The sequence below is a fragment of the Littorina saxatilis genome, linkage group LG12 (genome assembly GCF_037325665.1).
Source record: "Littorina saxatilis isolate snail1 linkage group LG12, US_GU_Lsax_2.0, whole genome shotgun sequence".
NCBI classification, from domain to species: domain Eukaryota; kingdom Metazoa; phylum Mollusca; class Gastropoda; order Littorinimorpha; family Littorinidae; genus Littorina; species Littorina saxatilis.
Genome location: NC_090256.1, coordinates 20923157 through 20937412, shown reverse-complemented (window position 1 = coordinate 20937412; position 14256 = coordinate 20923157). Strand labels below are relative to the sequence as shown.

Genomic DNA, 14256 nt, shown 5'->3' with positions numbered 1-14256 from the left:
TCTTTTTGCATCAACTGGCTTTCTGTTTGTCTTCATCTTTTTGCATCACCTGGCTTTCTGTTTGTCTTGCCTTCCTTGTATCAACTTGCTTTCTTTTTTGTGCTCCTTTTTTTGTATTGACTGGATCTCTTTTTACCTTCTTTTCTTTGAATCAACTGGCTTTCCTTTTGTCTTTGTATAACCATACGTGGGGATTTCTGGTTTTCTTTTTTGTCTTACCTTCTTTGTATCAACTGGCTTTCTTTTTTGTCTTACCTTCTTTGTATCAACTGGCTTTCTTTTTTGTCTTACCTTCTTTGTATCAACTGGCTTTCTTTTTTGTCTTACCTTCTTTGTATCAACTGGCTTTCTTTTTTGTCTTACCTTCTTTGTATCAACTGGCTTTCTTTTTTGTCTTACTTTCTTTGCATCAACTGGCTTTCTTTTTTGTCTTACCTTCTTTGTATCAACTGGCTTTCTTTTTTGTCTTACCTTCTTTGTATCAACTGGCTTTCTTTTTTGTCTTACCTTCTTTGTATCAACTGGCTTTCTTTTTTGTCTTACCTTCTTTGTATCAACTGGCTTTCTTTTTGTCTTACCTTCTTTGTATCAACTGGCTTTCTTTTTTGTCTTACCTTCTTTGTATCAACTGGCTTTCTTTTTTGTCTTTCCTTCTTTGTATCAACTGGCTTTCTTTTTTGTCTTACCTTCTTTGTATCAACTGGCTTTCTTTTTTGTCTTACCTTCTTTGTATCAACTGGCTTTCTTTTTTGTCTTACTTTCTTTGCATCAACTGGCTTTCTTTTTTGTCTTATCTTCTTTGTATCAACTGGCTTTCTTTTTTGTCTTACCTTCTTTGTATCAACTGACTTTCTTTTTTGTCTTACCTTCTTTGTATCAACTGGCTTTCTTTTTTGTCTTTCCTTCTTTGTATCAACTGGCTTTCCTTTTTGTCTTACCTTCTTTGTATCAACTGGCTTTCTTTTTACATTTAGTCAAGTTTTGACTAAATGTTTTAGCATCGAGGGGGAATCGAAACGAGGGTCGTGGTGTATGTGTGTGTGCATGTGTGCGTGTGTGCGTGCGTGCGTGTAGAGCGATTCAGACCAAACTACTGGACCGATCTTTATGAAATTTGACATGAGAGTTCCTGGGATTGATATCCCCGAATTTGTTTTTCGTTTTTTTGATAAATGTCTTTGATGACGTCATAGCCGGCTTTTCGTGAAAGTTGAGGCGGCACTGTCACGCTCTCATTTTTCAACCAAATTGGTTGAAATTTTGATCAAGTAGTCTTCGACAAAGCCCGGACTTCGGTATTGCATTTCAGCTTGGTGGCTTAAAAATTAATTAATGACTTTGGTCATTAAAAATCTGAAAATTGTAAAAAAAAAATATTTTTTTCTAAAACGATCCAAATTTACGTTCATCTTATTCTCCATCATTTGCTGATTCCAAAAACATATAAATATGTTATATTCGGATTAAAAACAAGCTCTGAAAATTAAATATATAAAAATTATTATCAAAATTAAATTTTTGAAATCAATTTAAAAACACTTTCATCTTATTCCTTGTCGGTTCCTGATTCCAAAAACATATAGATATGATATGTTTGGATTAAAAACACGCTCAGAAAGTTAAAACAAAGAGAGGTACAGAAAAATGTGCTATCCTTCTCAGCGCAAGTACTACCCCGCTCTTCCTGTCAATTTCACTGCCTTTGCCGTGCGCGGTGGACTGACGATGCTACGAGTATACGGTCTTGCTGCATTGCATTGCGTTCAGTTTCATTCTGTGAGTTCGACAGCTACTTGACTAAATGTTGTATTTTCGCCTTACGCGACTTGTTTGTCTTACCTTCTTTGTATCAACTGGCTTTCTTTTTGTCTTACCTTCTTTGTATCAACTGGCTTTCTTTTTTGTCTTACCTTCTTTGTATCAACTGGCTTTCTTTTTTGTCTTACCTTCTTTGTCAAGTAACTGCTTTTCATGCCGATAATGCAGAAAGCAAGATATACAGACCACGGAGTCACATTCTTTCGTCAAGTTGTAAACACGATGGAGCTTCATAAACACTAGTCTTCTCTTGAGTGCATTGTTCAGTGGTAGAGCTCTCTGTAGGCTTACGGCGAAGCTGGAAGATTTATATACATTTCAGCGTAACTTTGCAACCATGTGATTTAGCTGTATTCTTTGTTTAACAAATCCTGGGCATGTCTGCCAGACAAGACTGGGAAGACAAAACACACTACAAGATCAAGAACTAATCAAGGATGATGTTCGGCGTTTGTTGGTTATTGTTGTTGTTGTTGTTGTTTTAATCGTCTCTTCAGCATGTTGTTCGCCGTGCTGTCAAACTGACATGGATGATTAGATGGATGGAATTGTGCAAACCACACTACTTTTCATGAAGAAAAGGAGGACGGTATTCTAATTTGCTGAATGAATGCCGGACAGACAGGCGGACGGGCGAACTGGAAGACACACGTTTTACTGAGTTAACAAACGTACACAAAGTTAAAAAACAAAGGATTACTGTACTCACCAATACAAAGACGACACAAGACGATTACGAATTTTCGCTTCTGGAAGCTTCATCAGGAAAAGAACACAAAAGACAACAAAAAGCAGACGCAACACAGAACGAACAGGGTTTGAAAGAAAATGGAGGGGAAACTCGCAAAAAGGGGAAGGAACTCTAGGAACGGAAATGAATGAAAGGGGAGAGAAGTGGTTGGATGATGTCAAGGGCACAGGCATACAGACTAAAAGTAATACTTCGTTGTTTAGATTTTTAGTAAACGTACACAAGTTTGTTTTTACTTTGTCTATGAACAAACAAGGGACCCGAAAAATATTGGTAGAGGGCAGAGTGATAAAACTGACAAACGCTGGCGGGACTGAAAACAATACAGGACGTCTACATTACCATTGTCAGTTGGTTGGTTGGTTGGTTGGTTGGTGGGTTGGTGGGTTGGTTGGTTGATTGGTTGGTTGGTTGGTTGGTTGGTTGGTTGGTGGGTTGGTTGGTTGGTTGGTTGGTTGGTTGGTTGATTGGTTGGTTTGTTTTTGGTGGGTTGGTTGTTTGTTTGGTTGGTTGGTTGGTTGATTGGTTGGTTGGTTGGTTGATTGGTTGGTTGGTTGATTGGTTGATTGGTTGGTTGGTTGATTGGTTGGTTGGTTGGTTATTATTTGTTATCGTCTCTTCAGCTGACATTGCTTTTCGAGAACGATGCAAGTTTGTTTCTTTTCTCAGTTCACATGGCAAGCTCCATGCTTTAAACTATTTACAATCAGGTTCATCACACTGTAAAAAGAAGGTTCTTAAACTTCATAACTTTTACATTTATTTCTTCAAATCAGTCTTGTTAAAAATCTTGATTTCCTTTAAAAATTTACATATCATGTCCTGGGGAACATCCCGGAATAAAACCTTCAGAGTGTGTGCATTGTAGTGTTTGTCACCAATCTCTTGAACGTCCACACACCCTCTGTACGGAACGTCAGTTAGGACGGTGCCTCGGGTAAAAATGAGTCATTTCCAAGAGAGAAAAAGAGTGTCGAGATATTCACATTTCATTGGCGATAATATATGGACTAAGAACATGCTTGAGATGTCGACATTGTTGTGGTGGTGGTGGTGCTGTTGATGGTGGTGGTAGTAGTAGTAGTAGAAATATTCGCGTTTGTTGTTGATGAGAAGCAAAACGATAGATTGTAATCTTTTCGAGAAGAAAAGCGGCTCAGCAAGCGTTCCATAACTGCGCTCTACCGGCGAAGAGCAAGCCGTCTTTAACCTCTGGGCCCCAGCTGTCCGGAAACACGAGGGTAACGATCTTATTGTATATTAAACAAACTGTCAGCACGCTCTTCTCGCGGCACAATGCGCCGAGACGAGAACCACTTCCTGCCAAGACAAAGAACAGACCCGATCGGCTAGCCTCCTTTAAAACACACCGGGGACTGTGTTTCGCCTTATTTCAGCTGTGCTCTTTGTTACTCCGTTTTCAGCTGGGCCCGATGTCACGCAAACGTAAGTGTCTTCATAATAAATGCACAAACTATGACTTTCACACTGATCTAAGCTAAAATTGATGAATGTCAGTAGAAAGAGGAATAATTGTTTTCTTTGTAGACATCTATTTACGTCTATTGATTACCTGGTTAATTGACAGTGGCCGAATGTAAGGCCTGCATGCGGGGGTTTTCGTGAAAAATGAAGGTTCAGCGTAATTTCTCTCAAACATGGATTTGAACAACAAATATTTCTCTATTTTTACTATTTTGGGTATAGCTATGTTCATCTGTATCAATTTCGTGCTTCAATGCGTCATCATTATGTCATGAGCAATCAAAACAAGGAAGTGGTGTACGTTTTGTTCCGCGCTGGGCCCCCTACATTTTTGTCTGCGTTCCGCGCTGGGCTTGCTTTTGTTCCGCGCTGGGCCCTAGAAAATGACAGAAAGATATGCAATTTTTATGGAAACTAAAAGATGTTGTTCCTCTGCAAGTGTGTAAATGTGCATGCATCAACAAGAAATAACAAGTCGCGTGAAGCGATGTAAAACAATTTAGTCAGTCGGTTTCAAACGAAAAGATCAACACGACAAACCAGTCGTCGCCAAGACTACATTTAGATAGTCTCGGCTAACCCGTCCCGGGGCCACGCTCGTCTCCGCGAAGCATGCGACTGCGTAGTACATGCATATATTTACAGAACCTATTTCCTTTCATTCTGAGCTCATTTTTAGAGTAAACACAACATATTTATAATTTTTTTGAATGCAGGAGAAGATGAGGAATACAATACAATCATTTTTGAATCTGTCAGTGAAAATTTGATTTTAATGTAGAGAATAAAACACAACAACAGGAAAAAAAACCGACATGTTTGATTATGGACAACATTTTGACAGCAACTGAATTAATTATTCTGTACTTGCAGTATGTTTTATCAAAAATGTAACTCACGTAAAAGAATTTTTCTATTTCTTTACCAGGGAAAAAAAGCATGTTCCCCAATCAGATCATAGTATTTCTGCCACAATAAAATGTAACCATCCCTCCTCCACACACACACACACACACACACACACACACACACACACACACACACACACACACACACACACACACACACACACACAACTTGACAAGCACACACAAGCACACACACACACACACACACACACACACACACACACACACACACACACACACACACACACAAGCGCACCCTACCCATTACCCTTTCTTAAAAACCAAACGGAAAGAATTGTAGAAAAAAAGTTACTCTGCTGGCTAAAATTGCCTGAACAAACAGAATCGAGCCAAGTTAAGAATCCCGGCATCAAAGTGCACAAAGTTAGATCGTGCATTTCCTGGCATGACGCGACAGCTCTGCTCTAAACTTTAACTGCGCCGAACATTTTGCACAAGAATACCCAAGATTAAAGTGCACGCGCTTTTCATGATCATGCAGGTTTTTCTGCTGCTGTAGGTCTTGGAACAATGTTCACAAGCAGTTCGAGCATCTATAGCTATACACCTGTGCCTTTTGGGGTTGACATTACGCTTGTCAGCAAATTTCTTGTTGCACTGAAAACAAAAGTATGGCTTGGTTTTCAGATGGACAGAGTTTGTATGTGCGTGCAAATGAGACGCTTCTCTAAAGCGCTTGTGGCAGATTTGGCACTCAAAACTACAATTGTCTTCATGGTGCCGTCTTATATGTCTTGTTAGAGCTCTGGTGTTACCGTAGCTCTTTCCACAATGCGGACACAGATGGTCAGTACGTTCCGGTTGTGGCCGCTTAGGGGTTGACGTCAGTGCAGTGGCAGACCAGCACTTGTGCTTGAGGCAACCCCTACCTCACTGCTGACATCCAGAAAACTATTAAGGGTAATAGCTGACACCTTCATCTGTTGAGAAAATCCCTCAAAACGCGTTAAATATGGCTACAATAAATGCGAATCTCAGCTGAGAAGGGGGACCAGCGCAGAACACTTTCAGTCGATATGATGTACCAGCTCGGAACACATGGGTGTCCAGCGCGGAACAAAACTCGACTGACATGGGTTTTGGTTTTACTTCTCGTGACTCAACGCCTTGTAGCAGGTTCGGGAAAATGCATCAGCATAACAGCAAGAAACTATAGAACAAACTTATGATACAGAAAAGCCATAAAATGATACCGTTGCTTATCATTTCTTCATTTTGATCAGCTTTTGTGCTCAAAAAGCTACATCACGCAAGTAGGCTATTTCAAGCCGATGCGGGTCACATAATAAACCTAGTCAGATAAAAACAACAGCAATAGAGAGACAAATTACTTAGGTTAGTGCTAAAACAATCCGTTTTCGGATATGAGTTTTCTAGAAGACATAGTTTGTACTTTAGTGCAGACACTTACGTTTGCGTGACACAAGGCCCAGCTGAAAACGGAGTAACAACGAGCCCAGCTGAAATAAGGCGGAATACAGTCCCCGGTGTGCAAAAGAAATGTAAAATTGCTTTGGGGGTAAAAGTCTTTATGATGTACTGCACGTTTTTAAGTCCAGGAAAAAAGCTTCACTGATTGGTACATGCTATTTTCGTACGTTTTGGTTGTGTGTGAGAGTTGTATGTGTGTGTGTGTGTGTGTGTGTGTGTGTGTGTGTGTGTGTGTGTGTGTGTGTGTGTGTGTGTGTGTGTGTGTGTGTGTGTTTCATCTTTTCCACAAGATCATTTGCCAGAAACGGTAAGACAAGAACAAATTAACTGTTATAGACTTCTGTTAAAACAAATATTGGACAGTATTGCAATGGTTCTTTTCCTGCATTCCTCGAGAGAGAAAAATAGAACGCCTGACCATTGTGTACAAGTTTTTGTGAAGCGGATACACGTGTTTGCATGACTCTTTCCTGCATGTTAGTATCATTTTATCTCCCACAGAGGACAATAATAAACCCGCCACTAATGTAGCTGTTGTTTCTTGCCTTCTTCACACAAAAAAAAAAGAACGTCGTGACTATTGTGTCCAGATATTCGTGACTAGATGATTACCCGCTTCGCCGGGTACCGGCTTCGCCGGGAAGAAGTAGAGCCGAATACCAGGCTGCGCACGAAGCAAATGAGATAAACGCGCAAAACACTGGATCGAGACCTTCTAAAAATAGTAACGTGCAGTGACCTTCTAAAAATAGTAACGTAGTAACGGGAATATGGATTGACGCCACACGGAGGAAGGGAGATAATCGCGGCTGAAAACACTGGAGAAGATAAGGAAGAGTTACTGGTAGTGGATGCCGACAACAACAACAACAACAACAACAACAAAATCGGTTCAGCGTGCACAGCGCTGCGCGCTGAGAGCACGTGTTGAAATATCTCATCGATGATGTTGTGTCCGGGGTGGCTGAATACGGTGTCCAAATTTGAAAAAGATCCACCGAGAACTTTGGCCGTGCATCGCGAACAGACAGACAGACAGACAGACACTAGCCGTATATATATATAGAAGAAGATAGAAGGCGGATACACGTGTATGTATCACTCTTTCCTGCATATAAGTACAATTTTATCTCCCACCAAAAACCAATAATAAACCCTCCATTAATGTAGCTGTTGTTGCTTCTAAACTGCTGAGCAGATCAGATGACATTACTCCGGCAGTGGACCACCCTTTTCGCATTTTCTCGTCAAAGCTGACAAGATTGTCCTTCTCTTCAGCATTTATCTCGTTAAAAAATAATGTGCGTCGTAATGTGTTTTTATTGATTAACCGTCGTTGACACAAATACTACTTAATGTCGGTCACTGTTGACAGAGATAAGGACCCGCGAGCCGGCGTCTACTGGCTTTCTCGCTAACTATTGGACATGCAGGGTGGTGTGGTGTTCACAATCATTCCCAGCGTCGCGGACGACGCTGGGTATCTGTGGTCGGGAAAAACTTGCCACTGGAGAGATACTCTCCAAGCCAAAACAATTTCAAAGCAGCCGGTGAGTTCCTTCCCTTGCACCGTGGGTTCATCACTCGGTTTGCAGGCCACTATGTAATCGCTGTATGCGCTTTGTGGTGATAATGCACTGTTGTGAAAAGTTTGCGCTAAATGTTGGCACTATGCATCATTGTTGGAGCACCCTCCTGTAGATGCACCATGCTGAAAAATGTACTTATGTGAAATGTTTCGTGTAAATTATTGTCACAATAATGTTTTGTGCGCCCCCATGTATGTGTTCTGTGCTAATAATGCACGGTTGTGAAATGTCCGTACACATTTTGTGGCACTATGTAATTGTTAGTGCATCCTCCTGCGGATGCTTCGTGCTAAAAATGCACTTCCATTAAAATATTGTACGCTCATGTCAGTAATATATTTTCAATTGTTTCTCTGTCAATTTCAAGTGTTTGTTTCCAATTACTTCAGTATCTCCCTGTTGCAATTCCAGGTGATTCATTATGCATGTGCCAATTTGAGGTGTTTAATTCTGATTCCTGTATTTACAGTGTAAAATTAAAACTATTGTTTTTTCCTTCGAAAACGGCGTATGGCTGCCTGTAAATGGCGGGGAAAAAAACGGTCATACACGTAAAATTCCACTCGTGCAAAAAAAAACACGGTGTACGTGGGAGTTTCAGCCCACGAACGCAGAAGAAGAAACTATTGTTTTCAAACATTCCTATGACACCTGGTAATGGTTCTGTGGTTTTGTTTTTAATTTGTATTTTGTTTTTCTGCAATAAATATTTGAAATGGATCTGAGGCCGACTTACTACTTTTAGCACTCTTTTTCACCACATTCCCACGTACAGATATTGCAATATCAACTCTTCCTTTCTACCTGTTTCAAACAAGCTCTATTTTTTAATTAAAAAGTTTTGACTAAATGTCTTAACATAGAGGGGGGAATCGAGACGAGGGTCTTGGTGTATGTGCGTGTGTGTGTGTGTGTGTGTGTGTGTGTGTGTGTGTGTGTGTGTGTGTGTGTGTGTCTGTCTGTCTGTCTGTGTGTGTGTGTGTGTGTAGAGTGATTCAGACTAAACTACTGGACCGATCTTTATGAAATTTGACATGAGACTTCCTGGGAATGATATTCGTATAACCGTCTTTTATGACGTCATATCCGGCTTTTTTGTAAAAGTTGAGGCTGCACTGTCACACCCTCATTTTTCAATCAAATTGATTGAAATTTTGGCCAAGCAATCTTCGACGAAGGCCGGACTTCCGTATTGCATTTCAGTTTGGTGGCTTAAAAATTAATTAATGACTTTGGTCATTAAAAATCTGAAAATTGTAAAAAAATAAATAAATTATAAAACGATCCAAATTTACGTTCATCTTATTCTTCATCCTTTTCTGATTCCAAAAACATATAAATATGTTATATTTGGATTAAAAACAAGCTCTGAAAATTAAAAATATAAAAATTATGATCAAAATTAAATTTCCGAAATCGTTTTAATTTTCATCTTATTCCGTGTCGGTTCCTGATTCCAAAAACATATAGATATGATATGTTTGGATTGTTTGGCTATGAGGGACTGATTCAATTTTGTTTGGCTATGAGGGACTGATTCAATTTTGTGTGGCTATGAGGGACTGATTCAATTTTGTGTGGCTATGAGCATAGACCTATATTAGGTCCCTGCTATGAGGGACTGATTCAATTTTGTTTGGCTGTGAGGGACTGATTCTGAAAATCTCATGTATATCACACTTGTTACTTCAAATCTTTAAAAAAAAACCACTCGATCTTTTAAAAAGTTAAAAAGTCTTGTCGGGAGGGGGGGGGGGGGAGTCCCGGGATAAAACCGTCAGAGTATCTGCACTGTGTTGTGTGTCAATCATTATTTCTTTTGTGCATTGTTGATGGTGAATGCATGTTAAATTTATTTTTAATATACTTTCTTATGTGATAACCAATGTGCTATATTTTCTCAGGACAAAGAACAAATGTTTATTTTGAATGTTTTATGTATGTTATTATTACGGACACAAACGCTCAGCAATGTAATTTCTCTTTTAGAGATTAATAAAGTTATTGTATTGTATTGTATTGTATTGTATTTAGAGAATCAATGGTCATGATAGTTGTTTCTTAGTTAGTAACGTCCCTTCAATATATTCTGCTATGCGCACAGTAGCTTGTATCAAAGTGCCGTTCGATGTACTCCTTTATCCTTCCTGTACTCTATAGTAGTTGTAATAGTACAGGAAGGATAAAGGAGTACATCGACCGGCGCTTTGATACGAGCTCCTGCATCTTGAACACAAGGCCAGTACTGTAACTGCCCTTGATACGGATCGATCCAAGGGGGGGCAATCTCAGTCATCTCAAAGAGGGAAATCCAAACGCTATCCGCCTTGTTCGATTTTATGGGCTTGGACGATAGAGAAAAATAAGAAAAGCTAACACTAGGGTAAACCTGGACGAAATTGCTATCAAGAACGCAGAATTGATTTTTTCTGAGGTTTTTTTTTTGCCGTAAGCGCCATGTTTATCGCGTCTCGCACATCTGATGTTGACATGCATCAACAAAGGGGCCTCACTCTGGAAGAGTTTCCTGCTCCGATAAACATGGCGCTTACGGCAAAAAAAAAACCTCAGAAAAAATCAATTCTGCGTTCTTGATAGAAATTTCGTCCAGGTATACTCCAGTGTTTGCTTTTCTTATTTTTCTCTATCGTCCAAGCCCATAAAATCGAACAAGGCGGATAGCGTTTGGATTTCCCTCTTTGAGATGACTGAGATTGCCCCCCCTTGGATCGATCCGTATCAAGGGCAGTTACAGTACTGGCCTTGTGTTCAAGATGCGAGCTCCTGTGGCTATGCGGGGCCGGTTGACTGTCGTTTCCTTTCTCAGTTTGCAAGGCGGACTTTGAGTTTGAAATCATTCAGCATCAATGGAATTTTGAGTTTGTTTCACTCTTTCAACATCGATGGTTAATCAGGATCATGAAAGAGACAGAACATTGATAAATTCGTATCTCTTTTTGACCCTTACTAACTTATCGGGGCAATCAGGATCGTTATAGATGACATTGATCAACTGGCATCACTGTTTTGGAATTGTCTGAAGCCGATACGACTGTCGTGTCCTTTAATAGTGCCTGCTTTGATCGGACACGACGTGTACAGCATTTACACTGACTCAGGTTGGGGTTTGTTCCGGGAGAGGTTGGGTGGGAAGCGGTGGTGGTGGAACCGGGATAGTACCGTAGTGACCGGTGGTGTGTGTGTATGTGTGTGTCTGTGTATGTGGTGTGTGTGTGTGTGTGTGTGTGTGTGTGTGTGTGTATATGTGTGTGTGTGTGTGTGGTGTGTGAATGTGTGCAGTCGGTGTGTGGTGTGTGTGTGTGGTGTGTGTGGTGTGCCGTTGTGTATGTGTGTGTGCTGTGTGTGTGTGTGTGTATGTGGTGTGTGTGCCGGTGTGTGTGTGTGGTGTCACTGTGTGTGGGTGTGTGTGTGTATGTGTGTGTGTATGTGTGTGTATGTGTGTGTGGTGTGTGTGTATGTGTGTGTGTGTTTGTGTGTGTGTGTGCGTGCGTGTCACTTGTGTGTGAATCGGGTGGAATTTTTTTTTAACCATCACGCATTCCAGGACGTTTCGTGGCTGGAACGGTGGACACCATTACTTGGATGACAGGACTAACAGTAGGGGAAGCAATCATGCATTCTGTGACCCTTCCACTTAGCAATGGTTGTGCCCCTTGCTGATACTGCCTCCCTCTTTCCGTGCAATGGTTCACAGATTTGAACACCAAAGGTTGCATTGGTCAGCTAGATTTTCAAGACCCAAGCTTTTCTGTGACCTTTGATCATCTAGTTACTATCAAGGCGTAAAATTAGCTAAGTGCCTAGATCAAATGACCATGATAGAGACCAAAAAATACCGACGGACAATATTGACCATACGTCACAAACACAACTCTTATGAACTCTTCATACACAGGCATCAGTGCAAAGAATAATTCGTGCGTGTAAAATATTTTAAATATCAGAGGTGTCGCATTGTATACCCACCCCGGTTACACTCGTATGTAACTAATCAGTGGGGTAGATGAAGTTACCGGGTGGATGATGTGACTCACTCAGTAAATGCCGCTCTGCTGGTTGAAAGTGTCTTGAACGCCCATGCACGTATTAGAAAATAAAGATAGCAAAAAGTCTTTTCGGTCGTGGACTGAGGGTGATCAAGTGAACGACTGTTGAGACAAGGAATTCACATCTGAACTGAATTTATTAATCAGCGTTAGTCAGAGAGTGCATACAATCAGACGAGGTAAAGTATCTACTGGCATCATCCACAGAAGATTCCAGTGCAAGGTTCTTCCTTCTCTTTGATGGTCAATGCCAGCTTCAGACAGATCAGCTGTTGTCCAGTGCTCTTGTCAGTTGCAGTCACGTGTGCTTTGTAGTCACCCTGCAAGGCGAACAAACACGCATTTATGCGGCATGTACGCGTCACACTTGTACGCACTCAAGCAGCACACACACACTCACGTGCACATACTCACGCACGCATTCACGAATGCACGCACACAGTCCCCCACACACACAAACACACACACACATACACACACACACACACACACACCGTGCACACACACACACACACACAGACAGACACACACACACACACACATATATATATATATATATATATATATATATATATATATATTCCCCTCGAGAAACACTCTTAATAGCTTCGACCGTTCTTCAGTCAGGAATAACATCAGTACCACCTTCGGAGATAACTTACGTGCTGCGGTCAACTCGGAGATAAAGTATATACTTCTGTTATTGCAAAAGCAATTGAAAACTGACCTGAAAATACTTTTTTGAATACACAAAAGACAAGATCACCAGCTGTTGCCCGCATGAACTAGATTGTTTTATAACAACATTACGTCAGTGTATCAGAACAGGAAGTCTTGAGACACGAACCCTACAGTGTCACTGACTTTTCCCCTGAAAACGACTGGAAATAAATCTTCTTGGATCCCCTACCAAGGTTAAATATAGTGATGACATCGGCTATTAATTCTGGACTTTATACATAAGCACATTACAAATAAGGCAACCGACTGTTGGTAGTCCTTGGTACGGTTGTAATATTAGTGTGTTGGTTTGATTGGTTGGTTGGTTCCTGTTTGCTGTTTGTTGTACACAATCACACACGCGCGAACGCACGCACACACACACACCCGCAAACACGCACGCACGCACACACACACACACACACACACACACACACACACACACACACAACGAAGAAGGTCAGGACAGAGGGCTCGAGGGGGGGGGGGGATGACGGTGAACTGCACCCGCCCCGACTATCACACACCCCAACCCTCCAACCCAGTACTACCTGAGGCTCACCTCCACACAATCTTACCCTCCACCCCTCCCATCCCTCAACCACCACAACCACACAACACCCCCACACACACACCCCTTATTGCTCCCCAACCCCAATCCACCCACCTACATCCCCACACCCTCCCTCCAACCAAGTCCTCACTTCAGCGAAGGGAGGAGAGGATAAAGGGCAGAAGGGGGAAGTTGATGTTAGACGTCTCTGCTTCTACGCTCCCACGCATTCCCCCACCCCCACCCCCCACCACCACCACCACCATCACCACCTCGACACATATCCTCCAATCACCACACATCCCAACCGCAAACCAACTCAGTCCTCACCTCAGCGAAGAAGCTCAGGATGGAGGGCACCGGGGGGAGGTTGAGGGTGTACTGCTGGATGTTGATGGTGGCGGGGGGCACGGGGCACGCCGTGGTATTCAGACCGGGCACTGTGGTCAGCATGGTCCTGATCTGACCGCCGAGGCCCGCCATGATGCCCGCCCAGTCCTCTGCCACCATCGTGTCCAGGAGGGGAAGTCCCGGGCACGAGTTCTCGTAGGTACTGCATTGACGAGGAGAGTACAAAAGTGGTTGTGGTTGTGGTGTGTGTGTGTGTGTGTGTGTGTGTGTGTGTGTGTGTGTGTGTGTGTGTGTATGAGTGTGTGCGTGTGTGTTTGTGTGTGTGTTTGTGTGGGTATGTGGGTGTGTGTACGTGTGTGTGTGTGTGTGTGTGTGTCACTGTGTGTGTGTATGTGTGTGTGTATGTGTGTGTGCGTGTTTTTGTGTGGTAAACATTTTTCTTATTGTTGTTTTTCGGGAAGTGATGTCCCGGGTCCCGGAGCATGAGTTTCTGTAAGTGCTGGGGAGAGTAAAAATGTAGCTGCGGCAGCATCTGCACTCGTCATCGCCGCAACCGTCGTCG

The 14256-nt window shown here is 41.9% G+C and overlaps 1 protein-coding gene across 1 annotated transcript in view; it reads right to left on the bottom strand.

Moving 5' to 3' along the window:
• Positions 1 to 12188: 12188 nt before the first annotated feature.
• Positions 12189 to 14256, bottom strand: part of LOC138983289 (ganglioside GM2 activator-like) — a 6538-nt gene continuing 4470 nt past the window's right edge. Inside the window, exons 4-5 of the mRNA XM_070356712.1 lie at positions 13674 to 13896; positions 12189 to 12390 (exon numbers count right to left, since the gene is read on the bottom strand). Coding sequence (XP_070212813.1) covers positions 12268 to 12390; positions 13674 to 13896 — 346 coding nt within the window. The 3' untranslated portion in view covers positions 12189 to 12267. The remainder of the gene's footprint in view (positions 12391 to 13673; positions 13897 to 14256) is intronic.